The sequence below is a fragment of the Sitophilus oryzae genome, unplaced genomic scaffold (assembly GCF_002938485.1).
Source record: "Sitophilus oryzae breed Bouriz unplaced genomic scaffold, Soryzae_2.0 scaffold_578_pilon_pilon, whole genome shotgun sequence".
NCBI lineage: Eukaryota > Metazoa > Arthropoda > Insecta > Coleoptera > Curculionidae > Sitophilus > Sitophilus oryzae.
In genome coordinates this window covers 2,278,494-2,305,353 of record NW_022147171.1, presented here as the reverse complement: position 1 = coordinate 2,305,353, position 26,860 = coordinate 2,278,494, and the positions used below count along the sequence as shown (strand labels likewise).

The following is a 26,860-nucleotide window of genomic DNA, read 5'->3' as shown; positions in this document are numbered from 1 at the left end:
TACTAAATTTAAAATTGACAGCTGTTTGAATTTTGTACAAATCTCATTGGTTCTTTTGTCGTGTCGCTGGCGACAGTCGCAGTTCTGAGAACGGGGCTTAAGACAAAATATGACTGTTTGACAATGATGATTGTCAACTATGATTGTCAAATATAAATTTTCTAGGTTACAGTAGAAAAATAAACTAGCCATTTCTTGATTTTTTATACCAAGAATTAAGAATTACATACGACTTTATTAAGGATTACTAATTCGCATAATGCTATACTTATTTAGTAGTTATGCGACATAAATATTATTAAGGGCAACAAAATATTCATCAAAACAAATGGAGAACGGGAAGAATTTTCAGCTTGATGAAGGTGTGTAATTAACTATTTATGATTTATAATAAATTTAATTAATGAAATAATTACCAATCATTCAATACTGCAGACCAGCATGAACAGCTGAATTATTTGGAAATGGAGAAGAAAAAAATGACTGATGAATTTAATAGTCAAAGGGCAAAGATGAAGGAATTATTTTTACAAAAAGAAGGTATAAAATATTATGGTTTATCGGTACATTATTAAAATTATATTTGTGTTTCTTCTATAATTAACTTTTAGGGGAATTATTGAAGAAAATTGAAGAAAATAACATTTTAGTTGATCAGATTACAAAACTGAAAAATGAATTAGATGATACAAAGAGTCAGCTTGTTGTAGATAGCATCAGGTTGGAATCTGATTTTGAAGTGGAAAAAAGAAAAGCGGAAGAAGAAATTGCATCCTTACAAAGGCTTGTTCATGGTAAAGCTACTTTCTAAAATTTCTAACTTATTACTTGCATTAAATTTTATCACAATATATTTATTAGGAAAAGTTGTTTTTATATTAATTGAATCGATAATTATAAGAAATATATTTTTGTAGAAACTATAGAAGAATCGAGTTCTACTAGAAGTTTATATGATCAAGAGCTTACTAAGTTACAGTCATATATTCAGTATTTACAAAAAGAGATTGAACATTTAAAAATAGAAAATAGTCAGTATCAGCAACAAAATACAAATCAGGTACCCACTAAAAATGTTATTATATTTGTTGTAACTTTATGCTTGTCATGCACAACCTAATTTTTTATCAAACGAATGTAATTGTTTTTTATCTATGTTGGTACATTTGCATACTTTTTTACATGCTTTTGTACACAATAAGGTATTAACCAGGCAAAATGAATTTTGATTTGTGGAAACTTAAAGTTAGTGTAATTTTTAAATCACTTAATTTAATAGTATTACATTTGAGAACTAATTTTTAGGAACACAGTTTAGCTCCAAGTGTAGTAATAAATGCTTGTAAAGGATTTGCAAAGAAACTAGGTGCAGATGCATTTGGTTCTTCAGATGAGAAGAATACTGAAAAAGTAAGATTTTTTCATTATCGTGCTTATTAAATGAATAATAATTTTTGATATTTTTGTTTTAGACCCAAGAAGATGTGGAATTATTAAGATCATTGGTTGAACCTTTAGAAGATCAAATAAAAGCTCTTAAAGAAAAACTTAGAGCAACTGACGAGCAATTACAAAAATGTAAAGAATGTAGTCATTTAATAATGGAAGTAAGTAAAGTCATGGCCACACAGAAAGCTAGTAAAGCTATTTAGCATGTAAAATGGTTAAAGTGTCTTTTCTGATTAGAAATCAAATACACGTGGCTAAACTAAAAGTGTGCAGTGTTTAATGCTTCTTAGTATATAAAAAATAAGACGCTTTAATTGCTTTACATGCTAAAAAGCTTTACTTCGCTTAAACTTGCAATTCCTATTATTATTATTATTTGTAATTCTAGCCTGGTAGAAGTACCGTTCAAACATCAGAAAGGATGATCTTACATAATACTTCCACTAACACATCTTTTGATATGCAAAAGAGTGATAATTTAATATGTGATATGTGCAGTAATTATGAAACTCAATTGGTTAAAGAGCAACAAAATGTAGCAGAGCTAAAAAATAAATTACAAAAAGCTGAAAAGGCGGCAGAAAGGCACAAAGAGGAGTTAATAAAAGAGATTGGTTTTAGGTATATATAATTTTTAATACTATTGCAAAACTTCAGCACTTTCACCAGATACATAGATTGAATTTGTAATGTTAGGCAGCATAATAAACTTGAATTCATAATACTTTATAAATTCTTTTAAATATTGTGTTTATTAAAGGTGAGTAGTAATAACTGGTATAAAAATAAATAAATATTTATTTAGCTAAAAGAAGCTATTACAAACAATTATATTGCAATATCTGATCCTCTTAAAGTAAAGTAAGATGAAATAATGAAATAAGTAAAGTAAGTGAATACACTTAGTAGATGTATCAAAAATTCAGAAAATTGATGAAATACAATGACATAATTTTTAACTATACCGGGTGTTTCTCAAAAGTGGCTCACCCCTATAACTTTTTTATTTTTTTCAAATAAAAAGACAATATTTGGCATGTATAGATTATAACAAAATCGTATTTTAAATTTCAATCTAGAGCGCTATGGCTGTGTTAAAAACACTAATTTTTAATCAAGGAGCCTTGGAATAATATATTTGATCATCTAATGTTTTTCGTGTCTTGTCCTGGCTAGTTAAAAGATGCCCAAATCGTATTTTTAATCATATTTCAATTTTTTAAAATGGAACAAGGGTGGCTCATTAGCATATTTGGAAAAAATTGCTAGTATCACAGAATATCTAGCTACGCAACAGAAAAATACTCGAAATGAAAGAGCTAAAATTGCACAAATAAAATACTAGATGGCGCGACAATATCATAATCAGAATATAATTGGAAATTTTAAACTTTCGGTTTTGGATCGACGTAGATCGATGACACGTCGACGGCCTTGAAGCTCGGCTAAAAATGCACAGTTGCCAGATTCAAACAGACTTTAATTGGCATCCCATTCTTTTTCAGGTGTATAATAATTTCTTTCTATTCTTCGTTTCTTGTCAGATACACTTATATTAATTATTCGTTTGGCTTTTAAAATAGTTTTAATTTTAAGTATATTATTAGAAAACATGCTCTCAAAATACATTTTTAATATACACTACTTTATTATGTTAACTAAGAAACTAACTTTAACTGCCTTTAAAAGATCGCGCACACTATACCTACACGGACCAGCACAGCACAAACCTGCATCCTGCATGACATCGCACACTTTACCGTCACAGACCAGCAACATAAGCGAGAGTTTCGAAAAAAGTACAGTTGTCAAGGCTCAACTACTAGAGCGTGCAACATAGAAGTATTGAAAATGAGTAGTTCAGAGGAAGAAATTATTATTTTAGCCATGTTGTGTGAAGAAGAGGAGGAAGAGAAGGAAGCTAAGAAAAAAAGAAGATTTTGGGTTCACCCTATAATGGTGGGTTCATACAGCCAAATAAAATAAAATAAGAAATAAGGAATTCTTATTTGTGTGCGTTCCAATTTCATTCGTGTGCGTTATACAGTCAAATAAAATAAAATAAGAAATATATATTTGCTCATGCGCAGTACGATGAGGCTGGATAAAAGTTAACTTTTACGATTGTTTATAGTAATTTTACTATTTATAGTATATTTATTTATTCGTTGCCTACTATATTATACATTTTACTTATGTGAAATTATAAAATAAATTAAATCCAAACTGAAAATATTTGTAGGTTAGAATTAAGCGTGCGCAAAGCCGTTTTCACATAAAATAAAAGAAGAAGTTAAAAGATAAATGGTGGGTTCATACAGCCAAATAAAATAAAATAAGAATAAAATAAAATAAAATAAGAAAGTTGGTTATATGGGATACCGTACATGCGTTCATACAGCCCAATAAAATAAGAAGTCTTTATCTTTTAACTTCTTGTTTTATTTTATGTAAAAACGGCTTTGCGCACGCTTAATTCTAACCCACAAATATTTTCAGTTTGGATTTAATTTATTTTATAATTTCACATAAGTAAAATTTATAATATAGTAGGCAACGAATAAATAAATATACTATAAATAGTAAAATTACTATAAACAATCGTAAAAGTTAACTTTTATCCAGCCTCATCGTACTGCGCATGAGCAAATATATATTTCTTATTTTATTTTATTTGACTGTATGAACGCACACAAATAAGAATTCCTTATTTCTTATTTTATTTTATTCTTATTTTATTTTATTTGGCTGTATGAACCCACCAAAAGACTTCTTATTTTATTTGTTATTTTATTTGGCTGTATGAACGCATGTACGGTATCCCATATAACCAACTTTCTTATTTTATTTTATTTTATTCTTATTTTATTTTATTTGACTGTATGAACCCACCATATATTAAAAGAGAAAGCAATATGGCGAATTTCATCATTTGTTTCCTGAATTAAAAAGATCCGAAGAAAAGTTTTTCCAATATTTTCGAATGTCACAAATCAAATTTGATTATTTTTTTTGCTCTCGACTCCCATATTGCATCTTTTCTTTCTTGGTCTCTATATATAAAATGCTTGGCTCGTTATCGCACAGCTCTGGATACTTTTGTACCAGTAAAATAAGCTTTTCTTCATTCATATTTAAAACGATTTAAAGGTTCGAACAAAAATAAACGAAATCTAACCTACATCATGCGACTTGAGCCAGCTAGCGTACTCGAAATACTGACAAACCCTTCAATATTTGCATGTTTGTGGAGGTGTGCTGGTTCGCCGGTGCGCACATTAGGTCGGACCAGCACAACCAGGCATAAATATTGCCGGTCATATTTGTCCCTGACCGACACGACCTGTTTTGACGGTCGTGGCTTGTGGCGGTACGTGCTGGTACTGGTCTAGTGTGCTCTACTGTATTAAATAACACGGTCACCTTCACCGGTCGATTTTACTGGTCTGGTCCGTGCAGGTATAGTGTGCGCGATCTTTAAAATTAATAATATACAGGGCGATTGATAGTGATATTAATGCTGAAACGTTAGTAATGAAATATACGTTTAATAATAATGGAAATGATTTATTAAAATGCAGTACAAAAATGTTAATTGACTAAAAACTATAACAATTTTTTTCTGTTTGCCACGTTATTTATATAGACCTAGGTAGATTTTAAAAAGTGACACAGGCTCTGACACAGGTACAATTAATAATATATTAGTTCAGCATAAAAGTTGCTGTCACGACATCGTACAATAAATTAAAATTCATAAAATAAATTAAAATTATTAATTAAACAAATCTTTATAAAGAAACACAAGTATATCAAATTTGGGCCCAATCGAACGCCAGGAAATGGTATCATAATATGATACTACATTATGGTACCCCTTGATATGCTTCATGGTACCATAATATTGCAATGTCATCAAAAATACTCAAGTATAATCAAATATGAGCCCAATCGAACGTCAGGAAGTGGTATCGTAATATGGTACTATATTAAGGTACCACTTAATATAGTACCATATTAAGTACTATTAAGTACACTTAATATAGTACCATAATATTATTATATATGCATCATAGTACCATCATATTACAATGTCACCGAAGATACTTACTATACCAAGTTAAGCCCAATTGAACGCCAGGAAATGGTATCGTATATGGTACTATTATGGTACCTCTTGATATGCTTCATGGTACCATAATATTGCAATGTCATCAAAAATATGCAAGAATACGGCATATTTTCTTCCGCATAAGGCAGCATTACCTCTAGAATAATATTGATATATTCATCTTGGTCCATGTTTTCTTTAATCCAATAAATTGGTCCTACACCATACCACGCAAACGCCCCCCATATCTTTATATTACCCCCTCCATGTTTTACAGTTTTAATAGTATATTTTGGTAATAATTCTTGGTTGGGTGGTCTTCTAACAAATCGTCTACCATCAGAACCTATTAAATTTAATTTTGTTTCATCCCTCCATAAAATATTGCGCCATTTTTTAATTCCTTGTTCACCATCCCAATTTAAATAATCATGAGCAAACTTTAATCTTTGTTTTATATTCCTAGCGGATAACATAGGGACTTTTCTAGCAGCTGTACCATGCAAGTTACTTGCTTGGAGCCTTCTTCGAACTGTTCTTGAATTAATTTCTAACTCTAATTCGCGTTGAATATCGCTAGATGATTTAAATGGGTCGTTTTTTGAAACTCGAACACTCTGTCTATCAGTATGAGGTGTGGTTTTCTTTCTAGCTCCACGATTTTCGCGAACTAGTTGTTGTTTTAAAGCATTCTCTACCAATTTTTTTTAACGTCCGATAAGCCTTGCAATTTCCCATAGTAATTTTCCTTCTCTCCGCAATGTTAAAATCTGTACCCTTTCAGCAGTTGAACAATGGACGCGACGACCCATTTTTAACAAACTTGTTATACAATGAAATGTATTTTTATTTCTTTTTTAGTTAAAAATAGTTTAAATTACAAACAAAACTCGTGGATAACTCATTGAAAGAAATATTAAGTAAAACAACACTATTTATCAGGTTAAGAATTTGACGGCTCTATTTTAATGACCAAGCATATGACGATCTTCATTTTTTTTTAGCCACCTGCTTTGATATTAGTTTTATTTATAGGTTTAACTTGGCTCTATTTCAATGACCATAACTGTATATCAAATATGAGCCCAAATGAACGTCAGGAAGTGGTATCATAATATGGTACTATAGAAGGTACCAATTTATATGCTCCATGGTGCCATCATATTACGATGTTACCGAAAATACGTAGTATACAAAATTTAAGCTCAATCGAACGCCAGGAAATGGTATCGTAATATGGTACTACATTATGGTACCCCTTGATATGCTTCGTGGTACCATAATATTGTAATGTCATCAAAAATACAAGTATAATCAAATATGAGCCCAATCGAACGTCAGGAAGTGGTATCGTAATATGGTACTATATTAAGGTACCACTTTATATGCATCATAGTACCATCATATTACAAATTCACCTAAGATACTTACTATACCAAGTATAAGTTCAATCGCGCGCCAGGAAATGGTATCGTATATGGTACCTCTATGTACTATTATGGTACCTCTTGATGTGCTTCATGGTACCATAATATTACAATGTCACTGAAGATACGTAGTATACCAAATTTAAGCCCAATCGAACGCCGTGTACATATATAGTATGGTACTATATTAGGGTACCACTTGATATGCTTCATGGTACCATAATATTGCAATGTCATGAAAAATACGCAAGTATATATCAAATACCGTATGATACCGAAAAAAACTCGGAAAAAAAATATCGGAAAAAACGATCGATGACATTTCCCATATAAATTTACACATAAAATGACAGCGATTTTCATGTCATAACCATCGCTAACGTCGTTTTTTCCCGATAATACGGTATGAACACAATCGAACGTCAGGAAGTGGTGTCATAATAGTAGAACAATACTTATTATATTGTCGCCGAATTACAATGAAAATTCAGGATTCAGTTAGAATCAAACGTCAGGAAGTGATTTTAATTCAGCTCGTAAGATTTAACTCCAACTAACATGGCAAGTTAAATACTTAAACGTTTGAAAAAAGAGCTCTAATCTATTTTAATATGTTTAAATGATGTAGCAAATTTGAAGCTAGGCTTTATCAGGAAATATTACAATATAAATTACACAATGGCAACACTGCATAAAATTCTTTTAAATTTCGTTTGTAGAAAACTGTTTTCTTTTAAATTTCGTTTGTAGAAAACTGTTTTCTTTTAAATTTTTCGCCCTCTGTTATGTAGTAGTGAAACTACCGCATCAAAATATCTGATTTGGAGACAGGCTTTTAAAGCCTGTCTCCTTTTGAGACCTACGATTTTATACATGTAACGAGGCTTCTGTTGTGTAGCTAGATATTCTGTGCTAGTATGCTTAATTTTTTTACGAATAATTTGATACCACACACTTGGTATTTCAAGTCAAATTGTCGTTATGAACCGCATGTTATGATTTCAAATAAACCATATACGAAAATGTCAAAAGTTGACATATGATACGTCATTCTATTTAGAGTGTCATTGTCTATCGAATAAAGTAAAAAAAAATATCGATGGTGCCGTTTAAAAATCAAAAGTTGTAGTTATTTCCGGTGAAACAGGAAGTGAGTAAAAACGATTGAATACGTCAATTAATCCTAATTTTTGTCTTATTCTAACATACAAATCTCGTTTTTTTTATCTGAAAAATTAAAAAAGTTATAGGGGGTGAGCCACTTGAGATGCATCCAGTATAGGTTAAATTTTTGATACCCTAAAGGTGCACTCTGTAGAGCTCCAAATTATTATCCAATGCGATCGAATTATATATGGTATGATAGAAAAAAATACCGTGTGATCGAAAAAAAATGGCGTCCAGTTGGCTGGGAAATGACGATCGATGACATTTCCCATATAAATTTACATATAAAATGACAGCGATCTTCATTTTCCAGCCAACTGAACGCCGTTTTTTCTCGATCATACAGTACAATCATGACATTTCGTATTACGATAAATATTTACAAACAAAATTTCCAAGCCACCTCTTAACACCATTTTTTTACGATCATGTGGTACCTACTTTATTTTACTTGATATCAACTGTGATAAATATTTACAAACATAATTTCCAAGCCACCTCTTAACACCATTTTTTTACGATCATGTGGTACCTACTTTATTTTAGTTGATATCAACAGTCGAAACCACAGATTATATCTGATGTGGCTCTATTTCATCTCGCTGGTAAATGCCGCCGTGACCTCGGACTGTCTCGGACCTTTAACAGGAGTAAATAGACGTTGTCAGACTTCGTTTTTTTTTCTCGAATGCATTGTTGCCTTTTAATAAAATTTAAGAATGTATTTTTTTATATTTTTATCATACCATTTCAGAGGGAAATATTTCTTTATATTGTCACTTGGTAAAAGCATAAATGTCAAGAGAGAAAACAGGTATCAGTTTAAAAATTATAAAAGTAAGATTGGTTGACGAATCAAGATTTTTTATAATATTTATACTAAAAAAAACAACCAACTAATCAGATAATAGTCTTTTTATCATTAAAAGCCAGAGATTTTATGTGTTAATAGTAGTTGAGTATAACAAGTTTTACTATAAAAAGCTGAGTATATTAGAATTGTGTTTCTTAAAAATCCACTGTCCGTAAAGTCGACCAGACCGCAATATGATTTACATTTTTATTTTTTAATTTAAATTGAAAGTTTTATGAGAAAAATGCAGGACGTAAAAAATTTAAATTAATTAGCCTGTAGTAATAATTTCTAATACAGGAGTAAAATAAATGGAAGTTATGTCATCATACAACTTAGCAAACTACAAATTAAAATACATTTCCAACTTTTTTCATGTTTCTTTACATTTTTTGCCTTCTATAGTAAACAGGCAGAAAATTGGTAGAAAATGAAGGTCTGCCAATCATAAAAAAGTAGTTGAGGGCTCAAACACACTGACGACCAGGTCGCACCGGCCAGGCCGCACCTACCTCTAAAACCATTAAATCAAATGAAATAGCGCACACTAACGTCCTGGCCGTCCGTTGGTCGTTGCGACCAGAAGACTGCACGGAAATATTATTATTTTCTGCCGCTTGTTGCCGGTTTTCTTCCAAATTAATCATTTTTCAGATGTAGTAGTTTTTGCACACGTGCAGAAAATCCAAAGAAATAGTATACAGACTGGAACAAAGGTAATCTTAAATCTAATCCCTTTTTTTATCAAGGGTCGATTCTAGTAAAAACTCAAAACATTTTTATATGACATACCTACTCTATTTATGGTTGGTATGATACCTGTTAATTATACCTTTGAATTTCGATGTTTAAAAAATAAAAAAAATAATATTTAAAGTTTTTCTACAACCACTTGTTTTTTTTTATTAAATTAGTTTTTTTAGTTGTATTGTAGTTATGTACAAGGAGGACAACTGTATTTTAAATATGATATTTAATTTAACGTTTTTCAAACAGGGTTCATTAGACTATATTTCTACTAGGTACATTATTTTGAAAAAAAAATAAGAAAGTAACTTAAACATTCATAAAAATAGTAGTAATTACTGTTGTAGATTCTTCGTTATATTGTAAACATTGAAATAACTGGAAGCTAAACCTTCTACCTGCTTATATTTAGAGCCAGTGTCTGACGATTTTTTTTACGATGGCCCTAATATGTTTACTTCTAAAGTCGATAAGGGCGCCATATCAGTAGAAAAAAGAAACAGAATATCTCCCTTTTTGTCGGTCGCGCGTACACAATGCTTTTTGTTTGTTGTGAATAGCAGCTTCGCTTTTTAGTTAACTCGGATATTTTAACATTTCTGAAACAATATTTTCTAATTGGTAAAACGTAAAAAATCGTTAGATTTGACAACTCTGTTGAAGCTGGTCGTTCATCTGGCCGCAGCTAAAAACGTAATACATCCGGCCAGCGACGACCTGGTCGTCAGTGAGTTCGAGCCCTAAGTAGGTACTTACGGTGTTCCGTCCTTTGACACTCCAAAAAATTTTACTCCACTGCCCCGACATTTGGGGAAAGTATTCTTACAGTTTTTATAAAAAACTCCACCAATCTTTTCATAACTATCCATATTAATTACTTACGTTATATATATACACTAATCCACTAATATATACAATAAAAAATAAACGCAAAAACTTGCGGCCCAGAAAGATAACAAAAACACACAAAAATTATATTTTCACACGTAAATAATTTTTTTCAGTCGTAAAGCCGGAACACGCCTTTCTTTTAAAAATTGTCGAGTTTTACTGACCGGACTTATAAAAGAATATTTATATTAAAATATATAGAAAACATGTTTACATTATATCTACCAGTTTAGCTTTGTCGCCTTCTATGCAAAAACAAAAATTCAGTATTTACATAGGCCAGCTATAGATAAGGAAAAAATAATGACTAATACCGACAAAGGCACAACAAAAGCAAAGCCGCCAAAAAATGTTTTTTCTAAAAATATTTCTTTTCGCATTTCTTGTTTTTTTTTATTTGAACGCCGAAAAAAAAAGATATTTGTCGCATATTTTTATTTATCCGGTCGCACGATCGCACAGCTGTTGTGTTGGAGCCAGTGATCATTCGCATGCGTTTTGAATTCGGTCCTTTTAAATCGGTGATTTAAGTGACCGTATGCATCCTTGTTTAATTTAGTTTCTCCGTCTTACTGGAAAATCTGAAACAATATTAATCTGTGTCGAAACTATTTAAACACTTATTACAAAAATCGGGGTAATATTATTGCTAAATTTCATTCTGTGATGCTCATGCTTTTTTTACAGAAAAGAAATGGAAGAGAAGTGGAGTGAAAAACGAGAAGAACATAAACAGCAAGTTGCAGAACTGACAAAAATCACAGATTGCACTGAACAAGACTTGAAAGAACTGAAGCAGTATTTTAATGAGGCAACTAAGGAAATAAAAACTGAACTCTCAAAATTAACCAAAGAAAGGGAAAGAATATATCAAGAATTAGACAAGTATGTATATATACATTTTTAGGGCTACATATTTATGTTATGGTGTATTAATTCCAGGTTACAAAAAGAAAATGAGCATTTAGTAGGGAAATATACAATTCATTCTCAACAATTACAAAGTGAAGTTATAAATTTACCAAATACTGTTGAAGTAATTTACATATGTATTTTAAGATAGTCTGTATTATTTATATTTGAATATTTTTTAAGGAACTTCATGAATTGGTACTTAAGAATCACCAAGATCTGATAATAGCAAAAATAGGCAAAGAACAAGCAGAAGAAAAGGTAAACAATTTAGAATCGAGCTTTTTACTCCTTCGAGATCAAATGGAACTTAACATCCAGGAAAGACAGGCAATAGAACATTCTTTAGAGCAAGAGATTAAGAACTTAAGGTAAAAAGTTTTAACCAGTGTGAAGATTTTATTGTAAAAGTCCAAGTACTGTTTGATGAAAACAATGGCAAGGTACCATAGAACTGTCAATCAATGAGAAGCGTCACATTACAGCGCTCGGTTCAAGTCAATCTCCGCCTTATATGCGTTAAAACACAAGCCTTTTTTTGAAGCAATTTAAATTGAGTATATTAACATATATTGCCTATATCTTTTCTTTTTAATTTATGTTCATAACTCAAAAATGAAATATTGAACTTACTCTATCATTGACTTACCCTATAAAGGGTAGTTCAATTTTTATAGGACTTTTTCATATTTCAATTAATCCTAATATTCTAGAAACGCATTAATAGGAGCAACTAGAGAAGGGCTAGGGCGTGCTTAGCTGCCCTAGCTCAAAATTACCCCCCCCCCCTCCTGATTGATGATTGGTGCAGGTTGTTTAAAAAGTTGGTTTTAACCTCAAATCAATATTATCTTTTAAGTAAGCTGAGCCACCCTAAAAGACTTAAACCCCCCTAAAAGTCGGTGTCTAGTTGCGCCACTAAATTAGCATGCCATTTGTTTTTTTTTATAAAACAGGATAACCTCGAAAATTTCAAAACAACGCCATCTAATCGCCATAGACCACAGACTTTTTTCGACACCAAATTTTATAAAATTAGTTATGGCCTGTAAAAAGTGGGACAAAATAAAATACAGCTAACACTGTACATATTTATTTTTTAGTAGACATGCTGATAAACTGGAGAGAGAACGACGAGAATTTGTGGCTAAAAACGTAGATGTAACAGAAAATGAAGGAAAAATTATGGAACTCGAAACTCGTATTGTAAGAGAAATGACTATTATATTCTGCTTAAATAAAAAAACGGTGTCAGCAATGACTATGAAATGAAGATCGCCGTCATTAATATCATTCTGATCAATGACATTCTCTATACATATAATTTTACATATAAAATTATATGTATAGAGAATGTCATTAATGCGAATTGATGTCATTGCGAAACCAACTGGACACCGTTTTTTTTATCATGCTTTAATTATGGCGTTGATTGAAGAAATAAGAAGATGCGCAACCTTATGGGCGATTTCGTGGCACAAAACCTGCCCGAGATGTAGCTAGCGTTACCGTCAGAGAGAGAATCCTGTCCGAGAATTCCAAGATTTAGTTTAGCTGTGCGCCTCTGCGGCGAATAAAAAATACTGTACCGTAGCAGACCGTAGTTCTGCTTTCAGTCACTTGTGTCTAGCCCTAGCAGGCAACTATTAGGCCCGACCAATCACGTTAGAGTTTTTGACAAACACAAATGAATTAACACACTTCAAATAACCACGCTAACCAACCTGATTGGTCAAGCTTAAAAGTTGACTGCTAGGGCTAGACACTTCTCTTTCAGTCGACAGAGTGGTTGCCGGAGACAGTATTGCCAGAACAACTGATTAATCCGTAGATTTACGGATTTTGGGTACAGTACGTTAATAATACGGATTTTCTATCATTAAACAATTTAATATATTATATGATTAAATTTATCTATTTTTTTATTCTATATGTAAAACATTACGGTAAGTGCCAATAATCGTCATTTCCAAGTCAACTAAACGACTTTTTCGATCATACGACATATTCAGTACCTATAAAAGAATTTTTATTTTTGATTATTCTATGTTTAACACGAATAAATGTTCAATACATAAACGCGGATTTTTCATCTAAAGATATTTTCGTCAAATGTATTACAGATATTACACATTTTAATATGGCACCGCATTGTCGCTATTAGTCCCACACCGTCTTCGATATGCCTTCACTAGCCTAATTAAAGAAAATAATTGTTTTATGCGTTGTCCGCAGAAGGATTGGTGTCTCCACCGTATTACACCTTGTCACGAATTCGCCCATTAGGTTGCGTATCTTCCCAATTCTTTCAATCAGCGGTTATAGCACGTTAAAGGATATTTCTTCACTGATATCCTACTTTCAAAGATTGGCGCATATTATCATACACAAATCGTTTCCAACTTGCAGCATTTCTATTCTAGTCACTGGACTGTGTATTCACATATTCATACATAAAGCATTTCAGTTTGTTTCAGTAAAGTAATGTTTTCTCATTTTCCTCGAAAAATCACGTGCAATTTATACTTCTACTGGAGAAAGAAGAAACAAGGCAAAATTCAGTGATGAGATTTGCATGCAATATATCCAATGTTGAAGCGATACAAGTTCCGACGTGATCCGCACCTACCAGCATCCAACAAATATTTCCGTTTGTACTGAAAGGAATGTAACGTGTCTGATACGATACCGTGCCCTGACAGTGTGAACTAGTTACTCTTAAAACCACTAAATAATATTTTACTGTATCAAAACGTTACGTTCTGGAAACGATTTGTACGTTTTAATGTACACAAACCTTTCTGCTTTGTTTTCATGAATCCGAATTTCGCACGTTTTCTATGATAAATAACATGCCATCACTCTCTCCGTCAAAAGTTAAAAAAAATTAATCTGATAGCTCCCTACATAAAAATAACCGAGAAATTCGGAAGCATGATGAACAACAGCTTACTACGCGGCGAAGTTGAAAGTTGGAAATATTTCGTGTGCGTTCTTTCAAAATGCTGCTGCAGGGCGGCGTCGCTCACAGCGTTGCCAATTGTGGATACTTTACCCGAAATGCGGGTATTTTGGTCCATCTCGTGTGTAATTACTAGTAGCAGCAGGCAAATCAGGGATTCTGGAACTGATGATATTTGGGAGCTGTCGATTGGGAACCGCTTGCTGATTATAAATCATTTACTTTAAAACTGAAATTGAAAAGCTCCCTTTTAAAGATCAAAATGGTTAAAAATAAACCCTAAACTATTATTTGATATTAAACGCGGAGTTCTGAATAAAGTTTTGCCGATTTAAAATTAAAAAAAACATTTATTTATAAGTTTTATAACATGTCTAATTAAATTCGGACGAAAGGAATATTTCTGTTTGCTGTAGATAATTTTCTCAGGGAAAATGCGTCAATAAAAAGGACTTTTTAGGTCAAAAAAAGACAAAATGACAAGTTGTTCCAAAAAAGGACAGGTGCCAACCCTATACCAACTACAGAGTTATAGTTGCTCGTTGTAGCGTCTAAAATGGAATTCCACCCGCGTTACTCAGTGGCGGAACCTAGTTGAATACTTTAGGGGTACATAATATTAAAAAAAATGGTCATCGAACCAATCGCCTTCTATCTTTAAATATTGCACACTAATGTCATTTTTGTAGTTCTTGAAATCAGAAGTTCCATCCAAAGCTGATAATTCCAAGCGCGAGCTGCAAATGCACGGTTTATACAGGGTGTCCCAGGCTGAGCGTTCAATAGAAGTTTGTAGAGAACTATATCTAGCTTGGAGATTTTTTGTACAACATAGTTTTACAACGCGATCTATCGATTAAAAATATTTTCAATATGGCGGCACTTCCGGAAATACCGGAAGTTGACAGCAACTCTCTTATTTTAAATGGGTGCCCCAATTTTTTATTATGTACTTAAATTCTCTGTAAAATTTTATGAATTTTGATATTAAACACTCTATATCTAACATTAACCGTTTTTGAGAAAAAATATATTTAAAATTTTTGGAGGAAAAAAACTGCCTATCAAAAATATGTGTATAGCCTAAATGTCAAATTTAGTAATTACAACAGCCACTGTGCCATAAAGAGAAAACATGTGGTTATCTATTTCAAAAATTAAATTGTTCGAATGTCATATAATAATGGTCGCAGCTGTCATAGAATTGAGCGATTAGAAAATTATCATAAATCATTTTTTTCAAATGGTGCCCCACTTTTTTTATTTCACTAGTGAAAAGGCTTTTCAATTCCTTACTTTTTAACTATACATGTTCTTATACCTAAAATAAATCGTTTTTGAGTTATTTGAGATTTAGTTTTGAAACGTATATTTTTCTTGATTTTAACCAGTAGCCTATGACTTTACGTCAAGTGATGTAAAACAATAGATCTGGCCATGTCATATTGTGACGCTTTGTTCAAAAAGCAGCATCATTTTCGAGCCAACTTTGCGCTGTTTTTTTTTCGATCATACGGAATATTATTAATATTATCAACTATTAGATATCACTAAAGAGCGAAAATACGAGATATATTTTTATAAATACATTTTTAAAATCTTAAGTCAGTATTTATACTATAGGAAATTCAAATAATTCGTTTCCTGACGGAAATAAATTGTCTGACCGTTTGACACTTAATGTCAAAGGAAGGTAGAACAAGGAAAAACTTCGTTTTAATGTCAAAGGAAGCTAGATCAAGGAAAATATACGTTTTCAAACTCAATCTTAAATAACTTAAAAACGATTTATTTTAGGTATAGGAACATGTATAGTTAAAAACTAACGAATTGAAAAACCGATTCATTAGTGAAATAAAAAAAGTGGGTTTCCATTTGAAAAAAAATTATTTATGATAATTTTTTAATCACTCAATTCCATGACAGCTACCGCCATTATTATATGACATTTGAAAAATTTAATTTTTGAAATAGATAGCCACATGTCTTCTCTTTATGTCACAGTGGCTGTGGTAATCACTAAATTTGACTTTTAGGCTATACACATTTTTTTGACAGGTATTTTTTTTCGTCCAAAAATGTTTAATATTTTTTTTCTCAAAAACGGTTAATGTTAGATATAGAGTGTTTTATATCAAAAATCATAAAATTTTACAGAGAATTTAAGTATGTAATAAAAAATGGAGGTGCCCTGTAGCGTAGAGGTACAGGCTCTCGTCTACAAATCTGAAGGTAGTGGGTTCGATTCCCACACCCGCATTTCATCAGCCAACTATTTTTATTAAAATAAAAATAGTTTGGGTACCTAGGTCGACTCAGCCTTAAATGAGTACTTGGGATTCACAATCCTGAGGTAATAATAGGTGGTTGAAGCGTAGTGCTAGCCACATTACCTTCCTTGTATACCGAACGGCTCTATTATGGCAAGCTGTACCTTGCTACTCCCAAGGCGTTAAACGCTATATACGGGAGCTATTATTAATAAAAAAATGGGGGCACCCATTTAAAATAAGAAAGTTGAGGTCAACTTCCGGTATTTCCGGAAGCGCCGCCATATTGAAAATATTTTTAATCGATAGATCTCGTTGTAAAACAATGATGTGCAAAAATTCTCCGATCTAGATATTGTGGTTCTCTAGAAACTTCTAATGCACGCTCAGCCTGGGACACCCTGTATGTGAACACGAACCTGTTTAATACATCAAACGTCACTAAAGTCTGTCCAACGAGAAGATCCTTGACAGTGATAGATGTGTCTGTCATTTTAATTTCAAAGTAGTTTATTTTATTTTACAAAGAAATAAGTTGGTACAACTGGAACGCATAGCAGGAAATATTTAAAATTTGATTGACAAGATGACAAGTGATTACTTCAAAATATTGTGAAAAAAACTGTATAAAACTAAAAAAATGTAATCGAGTTATTTTATTTAATAAAAACGGTATGTGTTAATACAAAACAAACAAGAACAAGACACTACATACCAAAAAAATATAAAAAAGAACTATTATTTACTTTCAAGCTTTATGAAACTACCCGCATTTATGATTATATTTATCAATATAACTTACCTATGTACAAATACAAATTTGTAATATTCCACAGGAATAAATAAAACAACATAGGTAAATAAAACAAACTATTTTATTAATAATAACTCCTACCAAATTTTATACCTTAAAGGTTGATTAATTAACTTTAATCTTAATTTTTTTAAACTAGTACCTTTTGACATTATTTTTCTGCAGTACTAAAATCCATTATTTGCCTATCGTGTGATGTCGATATTTTACAGCTACTCCAGTTTTTAGTATGTGTTTAGTTTGATCCTTCTACCTTATACGAGATGCACTTATCTACGACGAAATGGTATACAAACTTTATCGATGGCAACTTCATTGGTGTATAAGACTTTCTGCCTGGGCAGCGAGTATTAACCATAAACTGTGCTCTGGGTCTACAGTTAATTTTCACTCGATTTTTCCTCCACTTGACTTCAAAAGACACAAAACACACGTAATAATACGAATCAAAATGCATCATCTTCCAAAACGCAGGGTATTTAACAAAAGTTGACACAAAATTATAACCTATAATTTGGCAAGACTTTGACAAGCGTCAAAAATGACAAAAATCTAAAGGCGAGTTCATACGCATCGGCGTCCGTTTGTCGTTCATCGTTCCATCAAACCAATAAAATTAAAATACGACCTGTCATTTTTTAAATAAACCAATAAAACTGGTTAAAAACAACAAGACACGACGCATGACGGATTTATATTTAAACCCATCCATAGATAACTTAAAAATAATTAGAAACTTTTTTTAGTAAAATAAATAGATTGGTATGGGATGTCATCTGCTTTTCTTCTGTCATCGTCTGTCGAAATCTTACCTGAGAAAAAAAAAACAGAGTATAGAGTGTCGCGAGGAACAAAGGGTGCGGATGGCAAAAGTTTCACAAATTAAATCTAATGTTCTGATGGGCATTCTGATTGCAACGATGTCAGACGCCATGTAGAATAAATCGTGAAAAATTAGCGTGAAATTTGTAAATGTGTAGTGAAATTGACACTTTACGTATTTACAACAAATTATATTATGGCGATTGGGAGTTTTGTTTAGAAAGTTATAGATAGCTTTAAGCTTTATGCCAAATAAAAAATTCGACGAAGTTTTCGTGTATAGTTTATGTTTCCAGTTTATGACGAATTGTTTTTGGAATAAATCTAATTAGCAAAAGAATAATATTTTTTTTTTCTCAAAAAAGGCATTACATACACGTGCACATGTCCATTTATTGAGGAACCGCCACTTGCATTATTACACTCTGCAGCACTGCAACGCGTCGCGTAGCCGAGCTCAGAGAGAGCTAGGGTATACATCAATGATAACAATAAAACAATAGTAATAAAAACATACAACCACATATACAAGTATAACAGCACACGAAACATGCATCATCTTAAAATAGTTAGAACAATACAATGTAAAAACAGAAAAAATATGCACATATAAAAATGACAATGTAAAATTATTGACTGTGATGGATTAAAGGTAGATGTCAACTGCTTCTTTGGAGGTTTCATGTATACAAGATGTTGTTACCGGTTACCGGAAATCTTCGCGAGGGGCATTCTGTGACGCTATAAAGATATCGTTTGTCGTTGATACCCGCAGTCGCAGCTAGTATCTTCTAATATTCCCCACTTATGCTACCTATAGGCTTGGTGCATTTCAGTAGATTTCAACAAATTCCGACCGCAGCGCTTCAACGGCCGAAATCAGAAAATTATGAACTTCACGCCGCCGCGGCCGCACAGTGGAACGAGCTTATGGGAGCGGTTGGACATGAGGTTTTTTACTTGATTCTTTCAATGTGGAAAACTGTGGTGGAAAACTTAAAATTATATACTGTAATATCATGTAAAGAGGGACGTCTTAAATTATAAAAAAAAATTGTTGCCTTACATAACTTAAACCATATATGTATAGGGCGCCTTAAAAATATAGCGTGTTTTACCAAAACCAATTTTTTTTAAAGCGGATAACTTTGCTTCATTGTTATCTTTTTTCGTTTTGAGTTTTTTTGGAGAGGAGAAACTCTGAGTTTTATTAGAAAAAATATTTTTAATAGATTAATAATTTATTATATAGAGTGGTCAACAAAAATGAGCCTTTGAAAATTGCATAATTATTGTATTTTAATAAACGCGGTTTTAGATAAAGTTAATGTTTTCTGGACAAAATAATGTTAAAAAATAATGGTTTAGCATGTTTTTCGTTTCGTTTTTGAATATTTCAGCCAAGTGATAACCATATTAAATTACTGCATATTTGAAAATTATTTGAACGACTAGCATTATTTGTTAATGTCAGGGTAAATGTCAAATAAAGCGTGCGGGAAAGTACCACTTTAAGCATTTGTTAAGAAAATAACTATAGTAAAGTGATAGAACACTAATTTCTCATTAACAACTCATATTTGAGAATTATTTTTTTAATAGTTGTGCTTATAATAATAAAAACCGTAGATGTATCCTAAAAGGCGGGGGGTGCAATATATTTTTAAAGCCAGACTGGTTCAACTTATGTAAATTACTTAAAAGTCCCTTGGAAATAGTATCCATCGTATAGTTCAAAATTTGTTTTTTCAAAAAACGGCAAATTGGGGCAACTTTTTTTATATATGTTTATAATAAGGGTATTATGGTCTACTATATGCCGCTATTCTTTTTATGGTACCTTGCGGCACTTACTTCATATTTTTTGATGATTAGATCTATAATAAAAATTCAAAACTTTTTAATTCAAAAATATATAGAGGGTGATTGATGAGATATTATGTACAAAATTTTGCCGAAAATTCATTAACACAGAACGAGTTAAATTAAAAATTTTTTTTTTTAAAATACCTACCGCAGCTTGGGCAATAAAAAATCAAATTGTGGTAATATTTTCAACATGAATTAGCCTTTTTGAAAACGGTTAATTTTAAACCTTTGTAAAAACGACAAAATACATTTTTGTTTTCTAAAAATCAGTTTTTAAGAGAGGCCTGACATTTGTTTTTGAAACTACCATATTCAGTTTTCCATTTTCCCAAAAAAAATCTTAGTCCCATGCCCAACATTTAACATGGACTCGTTCCATTGTGCGCCGTCCTGGTGATAGCATTAAAATAATATTGAAATCGTGGTTTTATCATAATATTTAAGTATTTTAGTTTTTTGTTAGTGCAGTTATTGAGAGTATGAAACACTCAGGTACTGGTGCATTTGTGCTTCCCAACTTTTTCGAGATAATTTTAGTAGCACGTTGTCTCTAGTTTTCACATTGAGAGACTATTTTAGTTAGATGTTGTTTATATATTAGGGAGCGATCCAGTATTACCCCAAGATATTTTGAGAGATGGTTGTATTGCAGTATTTGATTTCAAAATTCAACTTCTGGCCTGTAGTTCGCATATGTATTGCTTAGATGAAACCACAGAATATCTAGCTACACAACAGAAAAATACTCGAAATGAAAGAGCTAAAATTGCGCAAATAAAATACTAGATGGCGCGACAATATCATAATCAGAATTTAAGGCGCGTTCGGTATTCACGTCCGACCGCTCGGATCGATCTCGATCGTTCGTTTATGACATCAAGATGTAGGGGAAGTAAATCTGAACCGTTCGGTAAATAAAATAGGAGCAATCGAATGGTGATCTTTTTGCTCGAAAAATTTTGACGCAGCAAACAGATTAATGATTAATTTAAATTAGTGAGGTTAAATTTCCAAGTTGTTGTCAAGTTTTAAATTGTTTATTTTGTTTGGTTTTTTGTTTTTAAAAGATGAAGGAACTTGTTCTGTTTGATGTTGACTACAAAAACAATTCACAATTGTTGTAAATGATAATCAATATAAAGAAATCGAAGAGGATGAAAGTACGTGAAAATAGTTTTAGTTGCTGAATAGATAAAGTCCGATTAGTATGTAGTCCGACATACAAAACTAGTAAAGTCCGACGTACAAAACTCAAAAAATAAATTACTGGTCCTTTTGTATTTGAACATTGAAAGATTTCAATTGGGAATTGGGATTTCAAACTTGTCACTTTTCCATTAGCGATCCGAACATTCCAAACCGTTCGGTAATTTCAGCTAACTCCATCCAATCTGTGATCACGTGACAAAAAATCCGTCGACATCTGGATGTGATTACCGAACTTGGCTATAATTGGAAATTTTAAATTTTCGGTTTTAGATCGACGGCACGTCGACGGCCTTGAAGCTCGGCTAAATATGCACAGTTACCAGATTCAAAAAGACTTTAATTGGCATCCCATTCTTTTTCTGGTGTATAATAATTTCTTTCTATTCTTCGTTTCTTGTCAGATACTTACATTAATTATTCGTTTGGCTTTTAAAATAGTTTTAAGTTTAAGTATATTATTAGAAAACATATGCTCACAAAATACATATTATGTTAACTAACAAAATAACTTTAATTACTTACTAAACGTACTAGATCCTCTTTTATTTAGATGGATCTTAAACCTCCATGTGTGTAGAAACGTCTCTAGTATTTGCAAATCACGAATGAACACGGCTTCCGAGCTGATAAAATCATTCGATTGGCTCACTAAGGCTATGTCATCAGCGTCTCGTGCTCTCGTTTTCGATAGGCCAGTAATATAGAAGTTGAAAAGGAGCGGGGCAAGTACAGATCCTTGTGGTAACTCATCATTTAATTTACATAATTTACATATATTTCCATTTAGGGGAACTTCCGACTAGACAGCATGTTATTTAGTGGTTGGGCAATTGTGATATCATTCCCTTTCGCCATACCGTCTCGTACGCCGATGTTAAATCGCTAAACACAGCTATTGAGTTCTTCTTTTGAAAGCCTCTCCCTATATAAGTTGTTAGCGCTAGCACTTGGTCGGTGCAATTTCGCCAGGACTAATGTTTGTAGACTATTTACCTATGCTACGTTTAACTTATGCTACGTTTTCTAGACTGCACCACGAAGAGGCTAGTTTTCTTACACTCCCTGGGGAACCCCTAATGAGAATCGACCTTAACACAATTATGTACCTAATTCGTTCGCTATTACTTGAAACAAAAACATCATTATCCATGGTGAATTTATAGGCACTTGTAACTTGTCTCTTGTGATCAAATAAACTAAGAAAATAAATTTATATACTATGTAAGACAGCAATATATGCATTTTTTAACAATAGTACACATTTTATTTGAAAGAACACTGCATGATTTTACGAACAAGTTTTAATTTTATTATTTTCTTTATATTTAATAAGGTAGATTACATGTCATACTTTTAATTGGGCATTGATTTTTTTTTTCAAGGTAAAAATATATTATTCTTTTATCTGTAGAAAGAACTGGAAAGTGAGAAGGGAGAGTTAAAAACAAGAGTATATTCCTTACAACAAGAGCTTCAGACCACTGAAACGGTGCAAAGAGATTTTGTCAGATTGTCGCAAAGTTTACAGGTAAATTTAATACACTATTAATAGAATACAGATAGTAACATCGAATTTCGTGAATAATTACCAAACTGCATTGTGGAGCATTAAGGTTCGTATACATATAGTCAATCCCTAGGTTGATATGCAGGATGACTCAGCGTTCCGCAAATGCTCTACCGGGTGCGTCTCAAAAGTGGCTCACCCCTATAACTTTTTTATTTTTTCAGATAAATAAAATATAATTTAAATGATTGAAAAAAAAATTTAAATGGCACCGTCGGTATTTTTTTACTTAATTCGATAGAAAATGACACTCTGAATAGAATGACATATCATATGTCAAAAAATGTCTATACCTATGTGGCGGATTCATCTCTCCAAAAAAATCCTTTATGGGTATTTCGCCACTGCACTGCAAGAAAATCTACAAAATAAAATAGTTATTTTTTTTAAACACTTCTGGCGTTAAACCTAAACGAACGCTGCTTGTCAGAAGTTATGTTTACAGTTATACAAATTTGCCTAACAAAGAAAAAAATGCTTAACGTTTCGGAAAGTCATTCATTTCATTTTTAACAGAACGTCAACGGTTTCTTGTAGACGTATCTGTTTTAAAAAAGTAAAGTGTTCTCGAATAGTTGAATTTAAATAGTTTAAATAGTTTTTTCCTTTATTCTTTGTATTTTTTTGCTTCCGACGACGGAAAGAGATAAACTTTCCGAAACGTTAAGCATTTTTTTCTTGTTAGGCAAATTTGTATAACTGTAAACAGAAATTCTGACAATCAGCGTCCGTTTAGGTTTAACGCAGAAGTATTTACAAAAAATAACTATTTTATTTTGTAGATTTTCTTGCAGTGCAATGGCGAAATACCCATAAAGGATTTTTTTGGAGAGATCATATGTCAACTTTTGATATTTTCGCATACCTAACCAAATTACACCCTGTACTTATAATATTTTTATAAAGGTGAGCCACATTTGGGAAACACCCAGTATGCTATTGTTATTAAGTATTATAATTACATTATTTTATTTTTGATTAATAAAAATATATTGTATTGTTTGATTGAAAAACGAAATCAGCATCAGAGACAATCAATGACATTCACCATATAATTTTAATTATAAAATGTCATCATTCTCAATTTCCTAGCCAACTCTGACGTTGTTTTTGTTTGTTTCTGGTATACAGGGCGGGAAATAGGAATTCAGTTAAATGAGACAAAACTTGTGTTATTAGACTTCCAAAAGGCTTATCCGATATTGGGCATATTTTCAAAGAGACGGGATTTTCGGAATTTTCGGGATTTTTTTTATATTAATGGATCAAAATTGGATATAGCCGTATATGTATTTTTTGCTCTATCTGAAGGTATAAAAATTCAAAATGCATAAGAAAATTAAAACTTTTGTTGGGCGAAATCTAAAAGGCTTACAAAATTTCTAAAAACGGCGAGATCAAAAATATAAAACTACCAACTTCGTTGCAATGGATACAATAGTTCTAATGATATTGTCCTTTAAAAAAAATAAACTATTTTTTTTACATAAATCGGAAACTAATCAAGATACACGGGTTTTCTTCACAGGTCTTTGTCAAACTAATAACGCCAACTTTTGTCTCATTCAACCGAATTCGTATCTCTTTTAGTTTCCGAAATACCAATGTTGAGTATCGAAATTGTCACCACCCTATATAGGGAATGATATTTAAAAAAATTCAGATTTTTTAATTTAAAATAGTCAAATTTCATAAATTCATTTTGAGCACATTGTAGCACTCATCTCAAATATCTTTACTATATTTTTCTTTTTCTCTATAAAACTTTGCTTAATCAATTTTAGTTCTTGAGATTTATTGACCATATTGATATCGCCACTTTTATTGGTACTATATCCTTTTTATTCAATGGTTATATGATATGTATTATTATTAGTAGTATTCTCTTTCTGAACTGGTAGTAACTGAAAATTTTCACTTAAACTGATTTATTCACTTTACGCGGTATTCTTTCGTTTCCAATCAGTACCCCCACCTTTCTTCAGAATGTAGAATGTAGAATGAGGGAGAGGGGGGGGGGGTTAATCACTGCGACCTTAAAGATCTATTGTGCCCCCCTTCCTTGAGTCATTACACAGTCTATAACCCATCATACCTCTGTTGTAGAGGGGACAGGGTATTTCCCATCCTCCTCTGACTACAGTTCTTCCTTCGAGGGTACACACCCTTCCACGGTTGGAGTTTGGCCCTCCGTGCCCTTCACAGTCGAGGAGCTTGCCTCCGGCTGAGGTACCCGTGAGGTGTAGGCTGGAGGATCTGTCTCCATTTTCTCCACCTCTTTAACTTGGTCTCTCCTTAGACCTGATACCGGTGTGTCATAACGAAAGAATACTACCGTATAATAAAAAAAACGGCGTCCAGTTGGCTTGGAAATGATGATTGATGACATTCCCCGTATAATTTTACATATAAAATGGCAGCGATCTTCATTTCATAGCCACCGCTGACGCTGTTTTTTTTTTCGATGATATTGTACTACTATACACTGTTAATGTTTAGGAGGAAGTTCATAAAGGTATAAACATTTTTCAGCCATATTTCTTATTCTTTTAAAGGTTCAACTTGAGAAAATTCGGGAAGAATCGGATACTCAAGTAAGGTGGCAACACGAAGAGGATGTAGACGAATGTCCGAACTGTCGAAATCAGTTCTCCACTTCCAAAAAGAAGCAGCACTGTAAACATTGCGGACAGATTTTTTGTCAGAATTGTCTTACGCGATCTGTGCAATCAGGCCCTAATTTAAGGCCATCCAAAGTCTGTGATGTATGTCACACAATGCTAGTCAAAAGTTCAGCTCCTTATTTTAGTAAAGAACCTCCTATGACTTGAATATGTACACCGTTAAAATAGATATCTTGTTATTCCTTGTAAAAAGTATATGAAAGAAACAAACATTAAAACATTTCTTAATGGTTTATTTTTTGTTGTCGAATTCAGGTAAAATATAAAATAACTGTTTTAAATAAATATATATTAAAAATACATCTTATCTTAAAAAATTAAAAATCAATAAATATTGTCAAAAGTTTTTTTTTGTTTGATTTACAACATAATATGCGGTCTAATGTTGACACGATGGCTTTGAAATTAAAGTCACTGTCATTTTATACACTGCTGGTCACCCAATTTATGTGTCCTAGATTCTAATGCGTGTGACAGAGATTAATATAAATGACCGGTTGACAGAGTGAGAAAGAAAATCAAAAGCGGTATACAGTGTTGCCGGTTTTTTACGTTTGTAGAAAAATATAAGCTATTTTAAAAACTTTTATGTATACTACTGAAATGATGATAATATATCTAAACTAAATATAATCTATTACAGCTGTTGTAAAATGAGTAACTAATAGTGAAAAATAAAGTTCCAACCTTTGACGCAACATTTTTCGTAAACGCCTACTTATGCGGTTTGAAATTTTGATGCAAAATCCGACAATACCGCATAGAAGAAATGTGTCGATCCAATTTTTGTCTCTTTTTAATACACTCGATTTTCCATTAAGCTGTCTACATCACTGTGTTTCATGTTAAAATCAAGACCGCACAGTTTCGATGACCAAATCGGTATGTAAAATTATATGGCAAATGTAATTAATCGCTATTTCCCAGCCAGCCACGCGTTTTATTTTTTGATTGTATGTACAGTATGTATTTACTGAATTATAAACTGCTACAGTTGGACAAAAAATTGCTACCTGTGATTTTGTCACCTTGAAATAAAAATAACGGATCACCAGGATAAGAATAAAACGTGACTCTGATACGGCAAACTTCGCGAGTTGTGACTG

The 26,860-nt window shown here is 32.1% G+C and overlaps 1 protein-coding gene across 2 annotated transcripts; it reads left to right on the top strand.

Annotated features, from left to right (window-relative positions):
* The first annotated feature begins 112 nt into the window (after positions 1–112).
* Positions 113–26,090, top strand: LOC115887585 (rab GTPase-binding effector protein 1-like). Of its 2 annotated transcripts, none has more exons than XM_030907046.1 (13): positions 113–362; positions 436–540; positions 612–794; positions 918–1,060; positions 1,306–1,410; positions 1,473–1,607; positions 1,838–2,070; positions 11,333–11,530; positions 11,588–11,681; positions 11,741–11,928; positions 12,664–12,763; positions 22,915–23,031; positions 25,626–26,090. In XM_030907046.1, exons 1-13 carry the CDS (start codon positions 329–331, stop codon positions 25,899–25,901), a joined length of 1,911 nt encoding a protein of 636 aa, XP_030762906.1. In that variant the 5' UTR covers positions 113–328; the 3' UTR covers positions 25,902–26,090. The 2 variants fall into 2 exon arrangements, with proteins under 2 accessions (XP_030762906.1, XP_030762905.1); XM_030907045.1 differs by having other exon boundaries at positions 114–362; positions 12,661–12,763.
* The last annotated feature ends 770 nt before the right edge of the window (positions 26,091–26,860 follow it).